The sequence below is a fragment of the Malurus melanocephalus genome, unplaced genomic scaffold, assembly GCF_030028575.1.
Source record: "Malurus melanocephalus ecotype Western Australia unplaced genomic scaffold, MMel_1.1 scaffold_129, whole genome shotgun sequence".
NCBI lineage: Eukaryota > Metazoa > Chordata > Aves > Passeriformes > Maluridae > Malurus > Malurus melanocephalus.
Genome location: NW_026623361.1, coordinates 200,523 through 215,480, shown reverse-complemented (window position 1 = coordinate 215,480; position 14,958 = coordinate 200,523). Strand labels below are relative to the sequence as shown.

The 14,958-nt window shown below is 39.3% G+C and overlaps 1 protein-coding gene across 1 annotated transcript in view; it reads right to left on the bottom strand.

Annotated features, from left to right (window-relative positions):
• Nucleotides 1–248: 248 nt before the first annotated feature.
• Nucleotides 249–14,958, bottom strand: part of KCNK13 (potassium two pore domain channel subfamily K member 13) — a 45,804-nt gene continuing 31,094 nt past the window's right edge. Inside the window, exon 2 of the mRNA XM_057370581.1 lies at nucleotides 249–3,186. Within this exon, the coding sequence (XP_057226564.1) occupies nucleotides 2,294–3,186 (893 nt within the window). The 3' untranslated portion in view covers nucleotides 249–2,293. The remainder of the gene's footprint in view (nucleotides 3,187–14,958) is intronic.

Sequence of the window (14,958 nt, the reverse complement as noted above, 5' to 3'; positions counted from 1 at the left end):
CATGTCTTGAAACCATCTGAAGACCCTCTTAATGACTGCTTAAGCAATGGCTAAGTCCTACACTATTTCTGCTGGTTGGCAGAGGAATATATTGGTAACATTGAGATCTTAGCGTTACAGGCAGYGAACAAAGGCACTTCTGAAGGAATTTGGAAAGGACTCTTCAGAGCAGTACTTTTCTCTTTTTGTATCCAAGTATTTTTTATTCCATGAGATTGAGATAAAGAAGGCCTTGGGACAAAACAAAACAAAACAAAAAAAATAGAAGTGTAACAATAGAATGGATGTTGGGTACTATAGTTTCACCCAAAATAACTCAGTGGCAATTTTTACTAACACATACCTCCCCCCGCCTCCCCCAACCAAATAAGACTTCCACAGCAGTCAGGGTTTTGGAGCTGATTCAGATTTTGCATGGGAAACACGTAAACACGAAGGGATATTTTTAAGGCTATTCCATTGCTGCACAGCTGAGTTGACGGGTATCAGACTTTGGACTAATGACTTCAGCTTGAAGCTTTTCTTGTAACTAAAGTCAGCAGGATTTGACTTTAAATTAGAATTTTTACCTCTAATAATGTCAAAAGAGCTTGCCATTTTTTCACTATTTAAGTACATTTGTTGAATATCTGGGRTTAGCTTATTACATGAAAGGATTCCAAACTTTTATTTTTAAATACAAATATTGATAAAATGAGTATTAAAATGTTATTCTGTAGTATTAGCAACRTAAGTATAAGAACTTTTGGCCAGAAACAAGAAAAAGGGTATTATATTAATTCCTAATACAAATTAAACCAAAGAGGCTATCTGCATTGTTCTGTATGAGAGAAAATGAGAACTACAGAATGGTGTTCTAAATTTCCTCTAATTGCAGTATTCTGAAAGGCCTTCCACCTGTGACAAAACATTTAGTCCTGATGCATACACTATACTTTCCAGGGAATCAGGTCCTTTGTGACCAATTCAACTTATTTACACTCTCATATATTGTTTAGCTTTAATGTGCTGTATGGTTAAAGGAGAATCAGGAATTCAGCCCAGTCTTCCTTAAATTCTTGTTAGACTTTATGTGAATTTAATACCTTATTTCCCCAGCTACCTAATACAAAGGATGATTTCACTGTCATTAAAGATGACTTTTTTCCCATTTTCATGTTCTTCTCACTGTAACTATTCTTCTCATTGAAATTTTCTTTTGAGTCATAATGAACACTGAGAATTTCACTGAGAAAAATGAGAAGCTAAAACATTTTTTATTTCCCCAATCAAGACCCTGTCATTATCATCGCTGAAAAAGAGAAATAGGTAAAGAATGACAGAGTTACATGAAAGAGAAAAAGGACACTGCCAAAGTGATTCTGTGATCACATCCATTTGCAATAACAYTCTGAATGCTGGCATGGCAATCTAATAGCATACTAAAGCCTGTTGTGTAAACTCAGTTACTTGTTGCATTACACAATGCTGATGCTTSAGTCATAATTCAGGTAAATAAGAACAGAAATTTGGGAATTTGATTGCTATGTGGAATAATTCATCCCACTCATCAGTATGTCAATTTTCAATTTAATTTGGTATTTTTGAAACAGAAAACCACAGTGATTCAATTCTATAAGAAAAAGTATCCTTGAAAAAAAAATAATGTTTTGMAAATGAAGAAAACAAAAGTGGGATAAATTTTTATTCTATCATTTCTGACAGTATCCTCTTATAGGGAAGACTAAATTAAATTCTAAAGSCAAAATTCTCTCCTCATTCACATTAAAATAGCTCCAGAATATACCTGCCAACTTTCATATTATTTTCCATTAAATAAGATCTGCAATATCACAAAGGCTGATTCATCTYTTGGTCTCAGATAAGTTACTTCCAGGAAACAGGCATGATGAGAGTAAGACAGAAAGCTCCAAACAACCTTTGAATTAAGAATGTGTTCAGTAGACACACTTGGTTTCTTCCCATCCCACAGATTTCTTATCCTGAAATCTGTATTTCACCTAAATGAAGAAGAATAGGACATGGAAATTTGATCTGAAAGTTAAATTAAAATCCTCCTGCAGTAACCTGCTTGAGGAGCTGAAGGAYGGGGAAGAAGGAAGGCCAGGACTGGTACAATGCAAAAACATTAAGTGGCAGCCCCAAAAAAATGGCAAGAGACCTTCCATCAGGAGGTAGGCCCTTCACGTCATCCCACCCTCTGGTGGCACTCCCTCCAGCTATTTAATTTGATTCACATTTCAATACCTGTTGAAATGGTCCACACTGTTWCAGTGTTGTTACTGTTATAATTTTACCTATCTACACTTGTCTCTGCCAGTCTGTTGTTCATAATTGCTAGGGCTCCAACCCCRCCAGAGAATCCATTTTGTTTTGAATTAGAGCCCATTTGCCTTGGGTATCCATTAGCAGTTTCTGACAGCTGTTTCTGCATGATGGCCAGTGAGACTTTATTGGAGGCCAGGAAGTCTTTCATGGAGATCATCTCTCCTGACAGACGGCGTCCGTCTGTGTCACTCTCATTGACAGCGTCAGTCTCGATGGAGATGTTTCTCCGGCTGCGCACATTTCCTGGCATTACCACATTCCTGCGTGAATGAAATAATCTTCTTTGGCATCTGTGGCAGCACTTGCAGGCCAGCTTCTTTAATATCCAATTTATGGACTGCTTGATGACAATAGAGATCACATTAAATAAGGAATAGATGCAGCACACCCCCATGAGTATGAAGACAAAGTTGCCAAAGCGATAAAGGCCTTGGCTCTCATACCTGATGTTCTGGCTACTGACCAGATCACCAAAACCAATGGTGCTGAAGGCCACAAAGCAGAAGTAAAGTGAGTCAAAGTAACTCCACCCTTCAATCGGTGTGTACATTGCAGAGGCACAGCAGGAAATGATGAGGGATGCTACACATAAAATCAGCATAACATAGTACACAGAGGGCTTCCAGCCTGCCAGGCTGTCCACCTCAGAGGTCCCCGAGCCCCGCCGGCCATTGTGAGGGAGAACCCCTTTTCTCCTCAGCTGTCTCTCGTGGCAGGACTTCATGACGTAAGCTATGACAGTGATCAAGCGCTCCAGGAACAGGTTAAAGAACAAAATGGTCCCTGCACATCCTATAAGGCCGTAAAATATCAGAAAAATTTTGCCTCCAACGGTGGCTGGGGTGGTCATACCAAACCCTGGAAAACAAAACAGAACAGTTGAAAAAAATAAACCTCTAGGTAGCATGTTAGGACTTCTATCACATGCAAGATCGATGAACTGGTAACAAATCCCTCTGGTACAGCTCAGCTTCAAGTAAAAAACATTCTCCCAAGCTGTTACCCACTTGTGCTTGACTATGTCTGAGCCATAAGGGGAAGAAACACATGCCAGCATTTCCTCCAGAATCAGAATAAAACAAAAAGCAGAACAAAATATACAGGAAGGAAAAGAGAGTTTAGAGGAGGTCTGAACTTTGGTCTGGTTGCTAGGTTCACTCTTCTTTGTGCCTAGGATTGCTTCCAAGCTTCAGGGTTATCGCACCCACTCTGTTCTCTCTGATGCTGCTCTGCATCATCGGTTTGTCACAGGGGTGGYTCTTGCCTTCCAGAAATCCATCCACACCAAATCTTTGTTACAAAAGGTGCAATTTCTCTGAGGCTTTTGACTCCTGATGTTAGTGCAGGTGGCACATCATCCAACACTCAGCACACACTGTAGCCTGGCCATGGAAGCCCAGGTGGSAGCACACACCAGAGGATGCAGCCCATGGCAAAATCAGCAGCCCCTCATGAGGGTCCCAGTAGGAGTTAAAGATGCCCTGCATCTGAGCCTAATGTCTTTCACCCATTATTAACCCATTATTTTTAAATCATCATTACTGAAGTTTTCCTATTTCTCAGGGTCCCACTTCACAGTTCRTCAGCATGTGGATCTTATCAAACTGTCTCCTCTGGTCTGACTCCCTGTCATGAGATTTTTCAGGCCAGAGGTGCTTCRGTCTACAAACACTTCCCATCCTAAAGCCTGAATATAGTAATATTGTTTTAGTTAAAGCTGTTGATAAGACAAGCTTSCTTTAATAAGATATCACTAAAGAATAAAGGGCATGTCCAGAGCATCATTGAGCAAATTGGAGTAACACTCATGATAGATCTTTGCTGGTGTTTTATTAAGGTTAATAAAGGATTACACAATTTACCTGCTTAGCAAAAACATTCTTGTTGAGAGGTCAGAAAAAAATCCCAAGAGACACTGTTTTTTGTTTCTTTTTGAAACTATGAGACGCCGATTRTGAAATAGACATTAGGCTCTAAGAAATAAAGGAAAATGTAGTCAGTGTGATACACTTGTGCTTCAAAGACAAGTGTGAAAAGACCACGTTTGCAACAGTGCAGAACTGCACCCCTCTTCCCTTCACTGGCACCCTGCTACCAGCACAGATTCCTCTCTAACACTGGTCCTGCCTCATGCTGTGAATGACATCCCACACCTTCACCCCTCCAGCACAACCCCCACTAATGACAGCTCCAAGCGTGGGCTTTCCAGGGCCTCTGCATTTCTGCCTGCATCCACAATCAAACATCAAGTGGTCCTACAGGAGGCTCCAGCCTCCTCATTAAATTTCTGTGCTAGGGAGAGCTCGACTGCAGCTCTGTGGTGTGGAAAAAAGCACAAGTGACAAACCACRCAGACAAAATGCTTTTCACGATAAGAACTTTTTGCTGTTGTTCCCTTTGGCATACAAATATTTCCTCCCCCACCTTTCCTTTCTYTTCCATGACTTGATCCCTCTATAATTCTAATTTTAATGCTTCTTTTCTGTGCAGGCTGGTTTATACGCAAATCATGACCTCCACCCTGTGGACAGACATGCAAAAACAAATGGACAAGAGGAATCTCTCAGCAGCTGGGGGGTTGTGCCCAAAGCACCTGTGGGGACAGAAGTGAGGGGCTGCCATGCCCCTGGCCCACCCTGTTCCTTGAAGAAAAGAAGCAGCTGCAGGCTGGCCAGAGATGGAAAGGTGGGAAGCCCCTGGTGCAGGGTGGACAGCATTAAGGACTGGCAGGCATCTCCCACAGCATAAAGGAAATGCCCTGSAAAGAGAAACGCAGTTAAGGCTCACATTCCCCGGGTGGCATTATGCCTTTGGGCTGCTTCCCACAGATCCCTCTTGGAATCCTGCTGGTGGCGTCAAGGCTGCAGTCTGAACTCTTCAGGTTGGTTTGTTTAGTTGACTGGATTTTGTTGCTAGGTCTGTTGTGAGAGCCACTAGCACTCAATAGATATTGCAGGGAATCACGGTGAGCTATGAACAAATGACTGCGTGAGCAATTAGAGCACCAATGTGACCCACAGAGCACAACACTGAAAGAGCAACAAGTTACATTGCASATTGGGAAGCAAATGCAGAACGAAATGATGAAATCGTTTGATGAAAATAGTCAGCAGTGGCTGACACTTGGAGACCATTTGAAAATACAAAATTGCTTCTTGTGATGAAGAATAAAAACAGGAAGCAACTGCAGGAAAAAATGCTGGTGATTTTATGGTATGGGAGAATGCTGATAAGGTTTAGTGAATTTTATTTTACAAGTTGGGTGACATTTCTTGAAAGCACTGTTTCAAGTAGCAATGGAGATCATAGTTAATCAAGTAGAAATCAGATAATTCTGAGTTGGGAAAACAGAATGGTTTTAAGAAGTGTTAGAAACACTACTAGTAGTAGAAACACTACTAAGAAGTGTTACAATCGATTTGTTAGACATATCTGCAGATATGGCACTAGATTATCACCACTGATAGAAATGCATGACGAATCCTAACTTTACCAGCCCAGCAATGAAGGCAGCCTTCTTAGTAAAAATTTCAGGGTACTAGYTTGAAATTAGTTTCATACTGATTTGCCTGTGTCCCATTATCCATTGACCATGATAAACTACTSTAATCTTTTCTAATATTCAGCTGAACTGGGGAAGTATATTCCTTATAACTTCAATTTTCCTTCGAATACTGTGGGGTTCTTTTTTAACCTATTGCTTAAGCAAAAATTCAGATTTTTTTTAAGGAATATTCATATCAATTCTGAATTTTCTGTAGCAGATGTATTTTTGAGAAGTTGGAGGGAACTTAAACTCCAGATAGAGTCAGAAAAMGTTTTCTAAACACACCTCCTATGTGAAACAAATTTTTAGATTTTGTTTTGGCAGCAAAATTTCAATTATGAAGTCTGTTACTGCAAAGCACTCTAAAATTCACCTGTGTGTTCAGGTTATATTGTGTGGATATTCCAAAAGGACACACATATATAAAAACTAATTAAAAAGTGAAATCACATTGACAGTGTAATATCATCACACTACATTATTTTTTTAGTAAGTACACTGGGCATAAATGGAGAAAAGCAAGCAGCTGTAATTCTTATCAATAGCCAGTTTGATAAGAAGGACTGAGGTTCAGCAGGAAGTTCTCCTAAAGAAGACTCCTCCAACAGACAGTAAACAGTGAATAATATCAAGCATATATTAGTCTCAATCTAACAGTAAAATAGCATCAGCTGCCTATTCCAGGCTAACATTAGGTCATTTCATCTTTTCTGTTGGGAACTGCTCCAGTGTTGCCAGCTGTAAGTGTTTCTCCTGTAGCATTAAACACACTCACCATTCTCTGTCTGGTGACACGTTCAGCATTTAATGTTTGAATTCTGGATRTCCTGACATTCACAGGTTACATTAATTAAAACTTCAGTTCTCATTTCCTGGTGCACCTGGTGCCATGAAAAAATATGAGAAACAGTTCATCAGCCCTAATCCCTCATAAATGAAGCCTGGAGCACCTCATACAGTGAGTGTATAGGGAGACTGGGACAGACATAAAAATTTCAGTTAATTTTTGATCATGTGATTGGGTCTTTCTTTTGTTCTCCAAAATATCTCTCTTTTCTGAGAGTTCTCATTTCCTTTTTGAACATTTGCAGTTCACTGCTTCTGCTTCCCACAAAGAGGAAGTGGGTAGAAAGAGGGGGCAACACTATAGCAACAATGAGTCATTGTGATGTTAGAAATATAAATATCAACACAAAACAGTGTTCCAGTTTAGCCTAAGATCAGAGCTCTTTGTGATGTTGTGTCTGTATTCCTAATGTATTTTATATTTATTTCTTTTGCTCTGWCAGCTCTGTTTTAGACACAACTCACTGGTGAAATCATGAATTTCCAGTGAAATAGACACTGGACAATAATTGAGGTTCACGGAAAGTGTGAACCAAACTAAATAGGACAAAGACTTTCAACTGCAGTGAAAAAAACCAAGAAAATAGTAACTAGTAAAGAGAAATACAGGAAGTCTTAGATATCTGCAAAGATGCTGACCCTCTTTCTCTCAGACAYTCTGTACTGAACTATCTACATACGGATGTTTTGTAATTCTAAAAGAGACAGCAGAAACAATTCTAACAGAAACTCTACTTCAAGGACTTCATTGGGAAAATGTCTTGTACTTTGCACTGTTCCATTAGTGGGCAGACACCAATAATTCGGCAAAATTCACTTCTGCCATGGTATCCTATTCTGGTGCTCTCTGAGCGGAATGAGTAGTCCTAACAAAACTACTTCTGGTGGAATAATTCTCACCTGTAGGGACTCCTGGAGGAACAGTKAAAGGACTCTCAGATCTTGTCACATCATTGCCCTTACGACACTGCTGCATCAGCAAGCATGTAAAAGTGTCCTGTTCTAGAAAGGAAGGAGGGTATTAAGTCCTTCTTTCAAGAAAGAGAAGAAAAAGACTCATTTCTGTGAAGACTTCCACTGTATGAGAGGACACATCCATGGAGGCAGGCATGGTGTCATCACAGCTACCTGACAGCAACAAACCTGCAGTTGGGTCCAATTTCTGATATGAAAAGAATCTCTAGTGTTGTTGATTTTGTTGAGTCTATGCAGAAAACCAAACACACACACACACACGCATGCACGCAGACACCACTGATTTCCCCTCAGTGGAAGAACAGCATCTGAACTGTGTGGCTGGCAGGTGAGATACACAGCCATGCATGTTGTCTCAAACATTAATTTCAACATGTTGATCCTCTCTCTTATGAGGAGGGGAGAAGGAGCTAGCCAGGAAACTTTCCTTGACTGCTACAATTATTTGAAAAAAGATTATTTTATCACAACAGCGCTGGGGTGTGGTAGTGTTTATTTRAATACTATTTTGTTGTGCAGATGACTAAGTGGTGGAGAAAGGCTCAGCCTGCCCAAGGAGGCAGGGAAACACAGCTATAACAGCATTCCTTTGTGCTCTATGCTCTTCTGTTTCCAGATTTGCCTGCCTGAGCAACCTCTGCACCTCCTGCCTGCCACCTCCCAAACTCCAGAGCTGTAAAACCTGGAAATGTCTCCAGGGCTACTTGAGCTGAGTCATAACTGCAGACAGACTGCTATGATGAGTGCTCAGCTGCTCGGTGACCTGGGACCTGCCCTGACTGCTGCTGTGGCTGCTTCCACCTGTGCCAGGGAGCACCTGCTGTATCACACACAGACAGGCTGAGAGAGACACAACCTKCTGCACATCACCTGGCAGGGTTCAGTCCATTCCAAAAGGACAAACACTGATGCTGAAACYAATGGTGTAAGATGTCTTGATGAAACCATACATATATGAGATTTTTTTCCCTCTCTAACTTGTTTGGACACTCATCACACCTGACAGCAGTCTTGACATTGTTTCAATGAGGCTGAAGGGCTGGTTAGAGATAATGCTTTGAGGACTGCATGAGTGCTGTGCTCAGAGTCTGTATCACCACAGGGATAGAAGACTTGTGTAAAAGATTGTGCAAAACATTTCTTGCCCTCTGTGAAAAGACTTCTATAAACCCAGCCCTGTGACACAGACATGGGTTAGTGTCACACCAAGTGTGAATGGGAGGTCTAGGTTAGAAATCGCAAAACCTTGGGCTTTCACTGATTTGTTCTGGAAAGCAGGAGAAACTGGTTTTGCATTAAAGGGTGTGAGGCAATGTCTGTCTAGCACAGAAGGCTCAGCTCACAGAGCCACTGTTAAACCCTGTAATATGGAGAGCTGGAGGCCTGTTACTGCTCTTCTCTCACTTCATGTATAGAAACTGCATGTTCTGCCTTGAACTGAAACCTACACTAAGAGAAGCTTCCAAAGTTAAGGAAGGCAAAAGACATAAATAGAAAAAAAAAGCTAAACGGACTACATTAAATGAACAATGTTATATACAAATGACTTTTAACAGACATCTAGAGGGGTATTTTGACACCTCTGTTATCATGTCTGTGTAGTCTTTAAATAATATATGACTCTTTGGGAGTCTAGTTTTCATTATTGCAAGAATTTCATATAAGGCAATTCATGGAAACCTTGCCACTCTATTTGATATAATTAAGGTTATATTTTATTTAAGGTTCACTCCAGGTCTTTTATAAGAAATGTACACAGCATTGTTACAGCTGCTGTGTGATCATAAAGTCAACGTATAAAAGTTTTATGCCTACCTTCAGGTTTGTTTCTACTTTTTATGTCATTTTTGATGCTGGATGTGCTATGTCCAGTGCCTTTCCATCACCCCTAGACAGATTTGTACCTCTGTACAGCTTTTGTGTTACTGAAAGGATAGAACAGAGCTCAATTTTGAAATACCTTATTAGTATTCTCAAACTTCATCGTAACTTGTTGAACAGTCATTTAAAGGTTTTTATGTAGTCTTAAAACATATWAACATTTATCTAATTACATAATATACATTTTATTAATATTTGTGTTTAATATTTAATCACATTTTAGTTTTAATATGTTGTATGAAAAGGCATTTGTTCCTGCATGTGGCTGACCCCAAGACAACCTGAAATCCTGTGCTCAAATGTGCTTTACAGCCTTTGCCTTGGTAGARTAATACTGATGAGTTTTAGTTCTGTGGACAAGAATCACACACATATATGCAAAACTGAAAAATGTACATAATTGCAACTGAGTCAGATACATATACATGTATAGAAACCATTTGTTTGTTGACTATAAACACCTCCTTTCTGTTGAATAACAAATAGCAGTAACTTCAAGCCATAATTCATCTCGGCAGGGCAATAGTTTATCTGAATCATGAATGCAATTAACACTGTTTCAAGGGTCTGTTTGCAGTCATTTAGTCTGTGTAAACATAATAACTCCAACTATCAAGGAACAGGAACATAATGCTGTGTACTCATTAAGCTAAAGCTCATCTAGCTCATCACTAAAATTTTACTTTAAAATGGTACAAAGCTGCCTGTATTTTAAGACTTTCCAAAGGTTAGCTTAAATTTGCTACTTACTTTTATTGTTGGCATATACAGCTTTTCTGTGGCATAAAGCTCTAGCATGTGTCTCACTGTGGAAAATTAGGAAGGCTTTTTGGACCCCCTCAGGGCTAAAAAAACAAGTGGTGCCTGTTTGAATCTTCTTGGTAACTTGAGCTTGGGGACATATTGTTGGGGGCATTTTAGTGGTGARGATTTTGTAAAATTAAAGCTATTCCTTGGGTTTAAATACCAACAACTTTATGCAACTTATGTCACTTATGATTCACTAAAGCAAAAAGACCTCAGCTGTGAGTACTAAGCTCAAAGAAGTAAAGAAAACCAAAAATTCTGCAGTATTACAGGCTATGAGAAAGCTGGACACAGAAAAATACTTATTTTTGATAAGCTGAAGAAACTGTATATGTGCAGGCCTGTTTGTGTGTGATTACATTTTCCTAACCAATTTCAAGCCTTATCTTGACGTCAGAGAGGAAGTTTGGTAGCAATTGCTACCAGAACCACCACGTGCCAAGGGGCCTCAGCATGGCTACCTCCCAGGAAACAAAACCCACTCAGAAAATTATGTTTCTGATGCTTGGACACATCAAACTGAAGGACAGATCAAAGGAACACAGCATAAAAAAAGCTAAGAATAAAGGGAAAAAAATCATAGTTCCCAAGCAGATGCTGCAGGGATTACAAATTTAAAGCAAAGCCCACGAGCTCACACCATATAGAAAAGGCTGTTGGTACAGTGTGTAGTAAGGATTTTGAAATATTCCATACAAAAGCAGAAGCAAATATTAATACTGTGACTAAAGTAACCCAAACTGACAGATTAATGGCTGACAATATTTGCAGAAATTTCAGTGACTATTCATCATTGACAAACTGATGATGGAGAACTGACAAATCCACAAGCGGTTGCAATGAGCATATGATGATGAACTTCAGTTTTATCAGCTCTGAGTTTCTTATCTGTTAATCTGTGTCTCAAAATCTAGGAGTAATGAAGGGGGMAAAGGCTATTTCTCACTTTTCTGTRCCTTTTGAAAGCAAAAATTTTGGGGGTGTGCTGATGGATAGACACTTGGGGGCAAAAAATCTGAGTTGTGAAGTAATCAGAGAATTACAGAATGRTCTGGGTTGGAAGAGGCCTTCAAAGATCATCTCATCCAATCCCCCTGTTATGKGCAGGAACACCTTCTGCTAGACCAGGTTGCTCAACCTAAGCAATGTCAGGCTACTCCAAAGGCTATACCACCTACAATAAAAGCATTTTGGCACCAGGTGCAAAAATATCAAGACAAACTTGAGACATCATAAAGAAGGAAAAAAAAATATCAAAGAAATGTGACAGCAGTAGAAAGTACAGTGAATTTGGCTCAGAAATTTGGCACAGTGATTTTGGCTCAGCATTCTCACAATGCTGAAACATTGTGCTGGCTTCTATCCGCACAACTGCAAGGCATGTACCTTTGTTTTGAAATCTCTGCTTTTTCAAAACATAAAAGCACTACTAAGTGCCTGGATCATGCATGTCCTAAATATAATGCATATGTCCCTTCCTGTGAAGCCAGAGATGCTCTTTAGTGACACCTCTAGTGGCAAATGTTTGTAAAATAAACACAAATGCAGTGACCAAGTCTACTCATGTGGTTTTAACAGGTCCAAACATTTATGTAAAACAGGACCTATATGTAAAATGTGACAGGGAGGTTCAACACGTACTACTCCAAATCCTCCACAGCAACTTTGGCTTGCTGTCAAAGTGTTGTGCCAGTGCAAATGTAAAAACACCTGCCTATTTCAAGGGCTGAATCTCTTCTCACCTATCTGGGTGATGATCAATCCTGCTCTCTGTGCATCAGGAATATTCAAAATCTCAGCATTTGCCTTACCCACGCAAACAGTTAAACAAGGACAAGACAGGCATGCAGAGGCGGGGAGAACTGAATGAGATTATAGCAAGATGTTAAGGAGTAGTTAAAAGCTACAAAGCTAGGCATTTTCTGATATAACTGTACAAGTGATGTACTAAGGGCATCCCAATATCAGACAGTGGCTAAAGTTGGAAGGGACCCTTTAGAGCCTGGTCAGTCCAGCCCSCTTGCATGGTAGGTGCCCAGTCTGATAGGAATTCATATGGACGATAAAAGGGATCTCTGGCTTTCCAGTCGGATATTTACAGATTTGTGGAAATAAAATCATACCTTAATGATGTCTGGAAACATAGATGTGCAAAGATAAAACTGCAGTGAATTCTTTCAGAGGTAAAACTGTGAAACTGTTTCTAAAATACTTCTGATTAAAGGTTAATGCCCCCCAGCAGCTTTTGACAGACCCATAGAAACTATTTATTTACTTTCTCTCTGCTTTATGAGGTTTTTCTCTGCACTGAATTAACAGCTTTAGTTTGTGAGCAAACACTGCACTGCTGTTGGAAGTGTCAACCATTCTAGAGGAGCTCTCCCTTCTGCCCAGAGGTGTCTGCAGCTACCTGGCCCAGCAAGGGAGATTTCCAGCAGCGTATTTGAGAGCCTCCAGAGAAAGTGAGCTCTTCTCTTATGAAACCCCCTGAATGGAAATCATAAGGCTGAAAAATATAAGAGTAAAAAATTTGTAGGTAAAATGTCTGGCTGAACTTTGAAGAAGCTACATGCACTCTACAGTGCAACAAAGCACACAATGCTACTCATTTTTTTGAAGCCTGAAGGCTCTAACTTCGGGCCATGTCCTGGCCTTCATGCTAAGGAGCAAGAACTTCAAAAACACCAATCTTTTCAATGTTACTGTTTAAAGAAGGAAACACATTTTAAAAAGCACAAAGAGAAATTTATCACAAGAATGATCCCAGAGTTCAGATTCTTTTGGAAGATAGCTTTTCCTAGTCTTTTGGAAATTGTTAAACCTGGAAGCAGGGAGGTTCAGTGGTTGGCAGGTTGTGTACAACACTCAGCTTTGTAAATACCTTTTTCACAGATGTGATGCGGTTTACTTGATACTGTTAAGGATGATCAGTTTAAAACCACATTTAATTAAAATTGTTTTTCCCACTCTGCTTATGAGAATAGTGAAGCTGAGAAAGCTTTTACTAAATATGTTTATCCAAAAACATAGTAGTATCACMTATTTAATTCTTTAAATATTCTTCCAGAGGAAGAAAAAATTCCCAATTTCCTCCAAACACAATCTACTTTTAAATTTTAAAACCCTGGAAAAAATAACTTAGTAAAATCCTGTCTCTTTCTAGAAGTTTTGAAGATGCCACCTGTACTAGTAATACGTTTAAAGGTGTCTAACCTCACCATTCACAGTATTTATTCCCCATCTGAATAGCACATTTTGCTTTGGAAAATAAGTACGTAATTAAATAATAGGATTTCTTAGGACTGTGTGAAAAGAAATCTGAAAGTTTTGAGGCAATTTATCAAGTCCTTTCTGCACTTAAAGGACTATGTCCAATCTTTTGTCTCTCTATAATGGCTTCCGGGAAGCTAAGTCCAAAATAGTTTGCCATACATGAAAAGGCAATAGCGCTTTGATACAGCCTATAATGCACAYGTTGAAAAATAGGTACAAAATCCTGTGCCACAAAAGAGTCTCTTCTAAAATAAAAAGCCTGTTAGTGAAGTAGTTGAAGAGACAGAGCCTATCATACTTGTGAAAGAAACGTTTTTGAACCATACAGAAAAAAWTTTTTCCCAGCCAGGTGCTGAAGAAATGAATGCTTTCAAAGTCACAGCAACTCTTAACAAGTAGAGAAGTAAATCACATTCTCCAAAAGAGTTTTAAATGAAGAGGAAAAGATTATGTGTTTATGTGGTGCTTTCAAAAAAATTCTCAACACTTACAATAAAGAGTGATATAGACAGAGAAAAATTAACCCTGTTTCAGCATAGGCAGACCATAGCTGTCAGGCTCCCATGAGTGCAATCTGTAGAAAAAAACCCTAAAAACAAAAACACAACATGCTATTGTCAGGAGAATGACCGAATGAGCTGGTCCAGTATAAGAATATTTTGTGAAGTAACAGAAGGGTTAGATGTCATAATTCTGTTGTGTTCCTCAGAAAAAGTATTAATARGAGCTCAGAAAATCCTGTTTACCTTGCTTCATTACTTAATAAAGGACATATATTAGAAAATAGTGACTATGAAACATCTTAGAAACATCTCATTAATGAACTTCCGGCATTTCATAGAGATTAAACATGACATACTGACACAATAAAAAACACAGAGATGAGGGAGGCTGGGCTGACTGACATCATACACATGATTGAATTTTGGGTACCTCCTCCCAAACAAGTTTTGATGTGAGAACTAATCTGTTCTCATAAAATTATTATGGGGATATTAGTAAACCAGAYTTACTTTATTGCATGTCAATTAAAATTAGAACAAGATTCTGTGGCTAAATATCATTTGAATGGCAAATCACCATATTGTCTCCATACATTATTAGGGTACATATGTCCCTCCAACACAGAATAATCATGACTACGTGTATTTCYGTTTTTGTTCACAACTCAATTATGAAAACACAGAGTGCTCTGTAGATTACCTCCTACATGTCTTGCCACAGCTGAGGCCTTGGAGCTTGTGGGGAAGAGGATTTGAATTTCTTCTTCCCCTCTTGTCCTTCTACAAAACATTCACAAT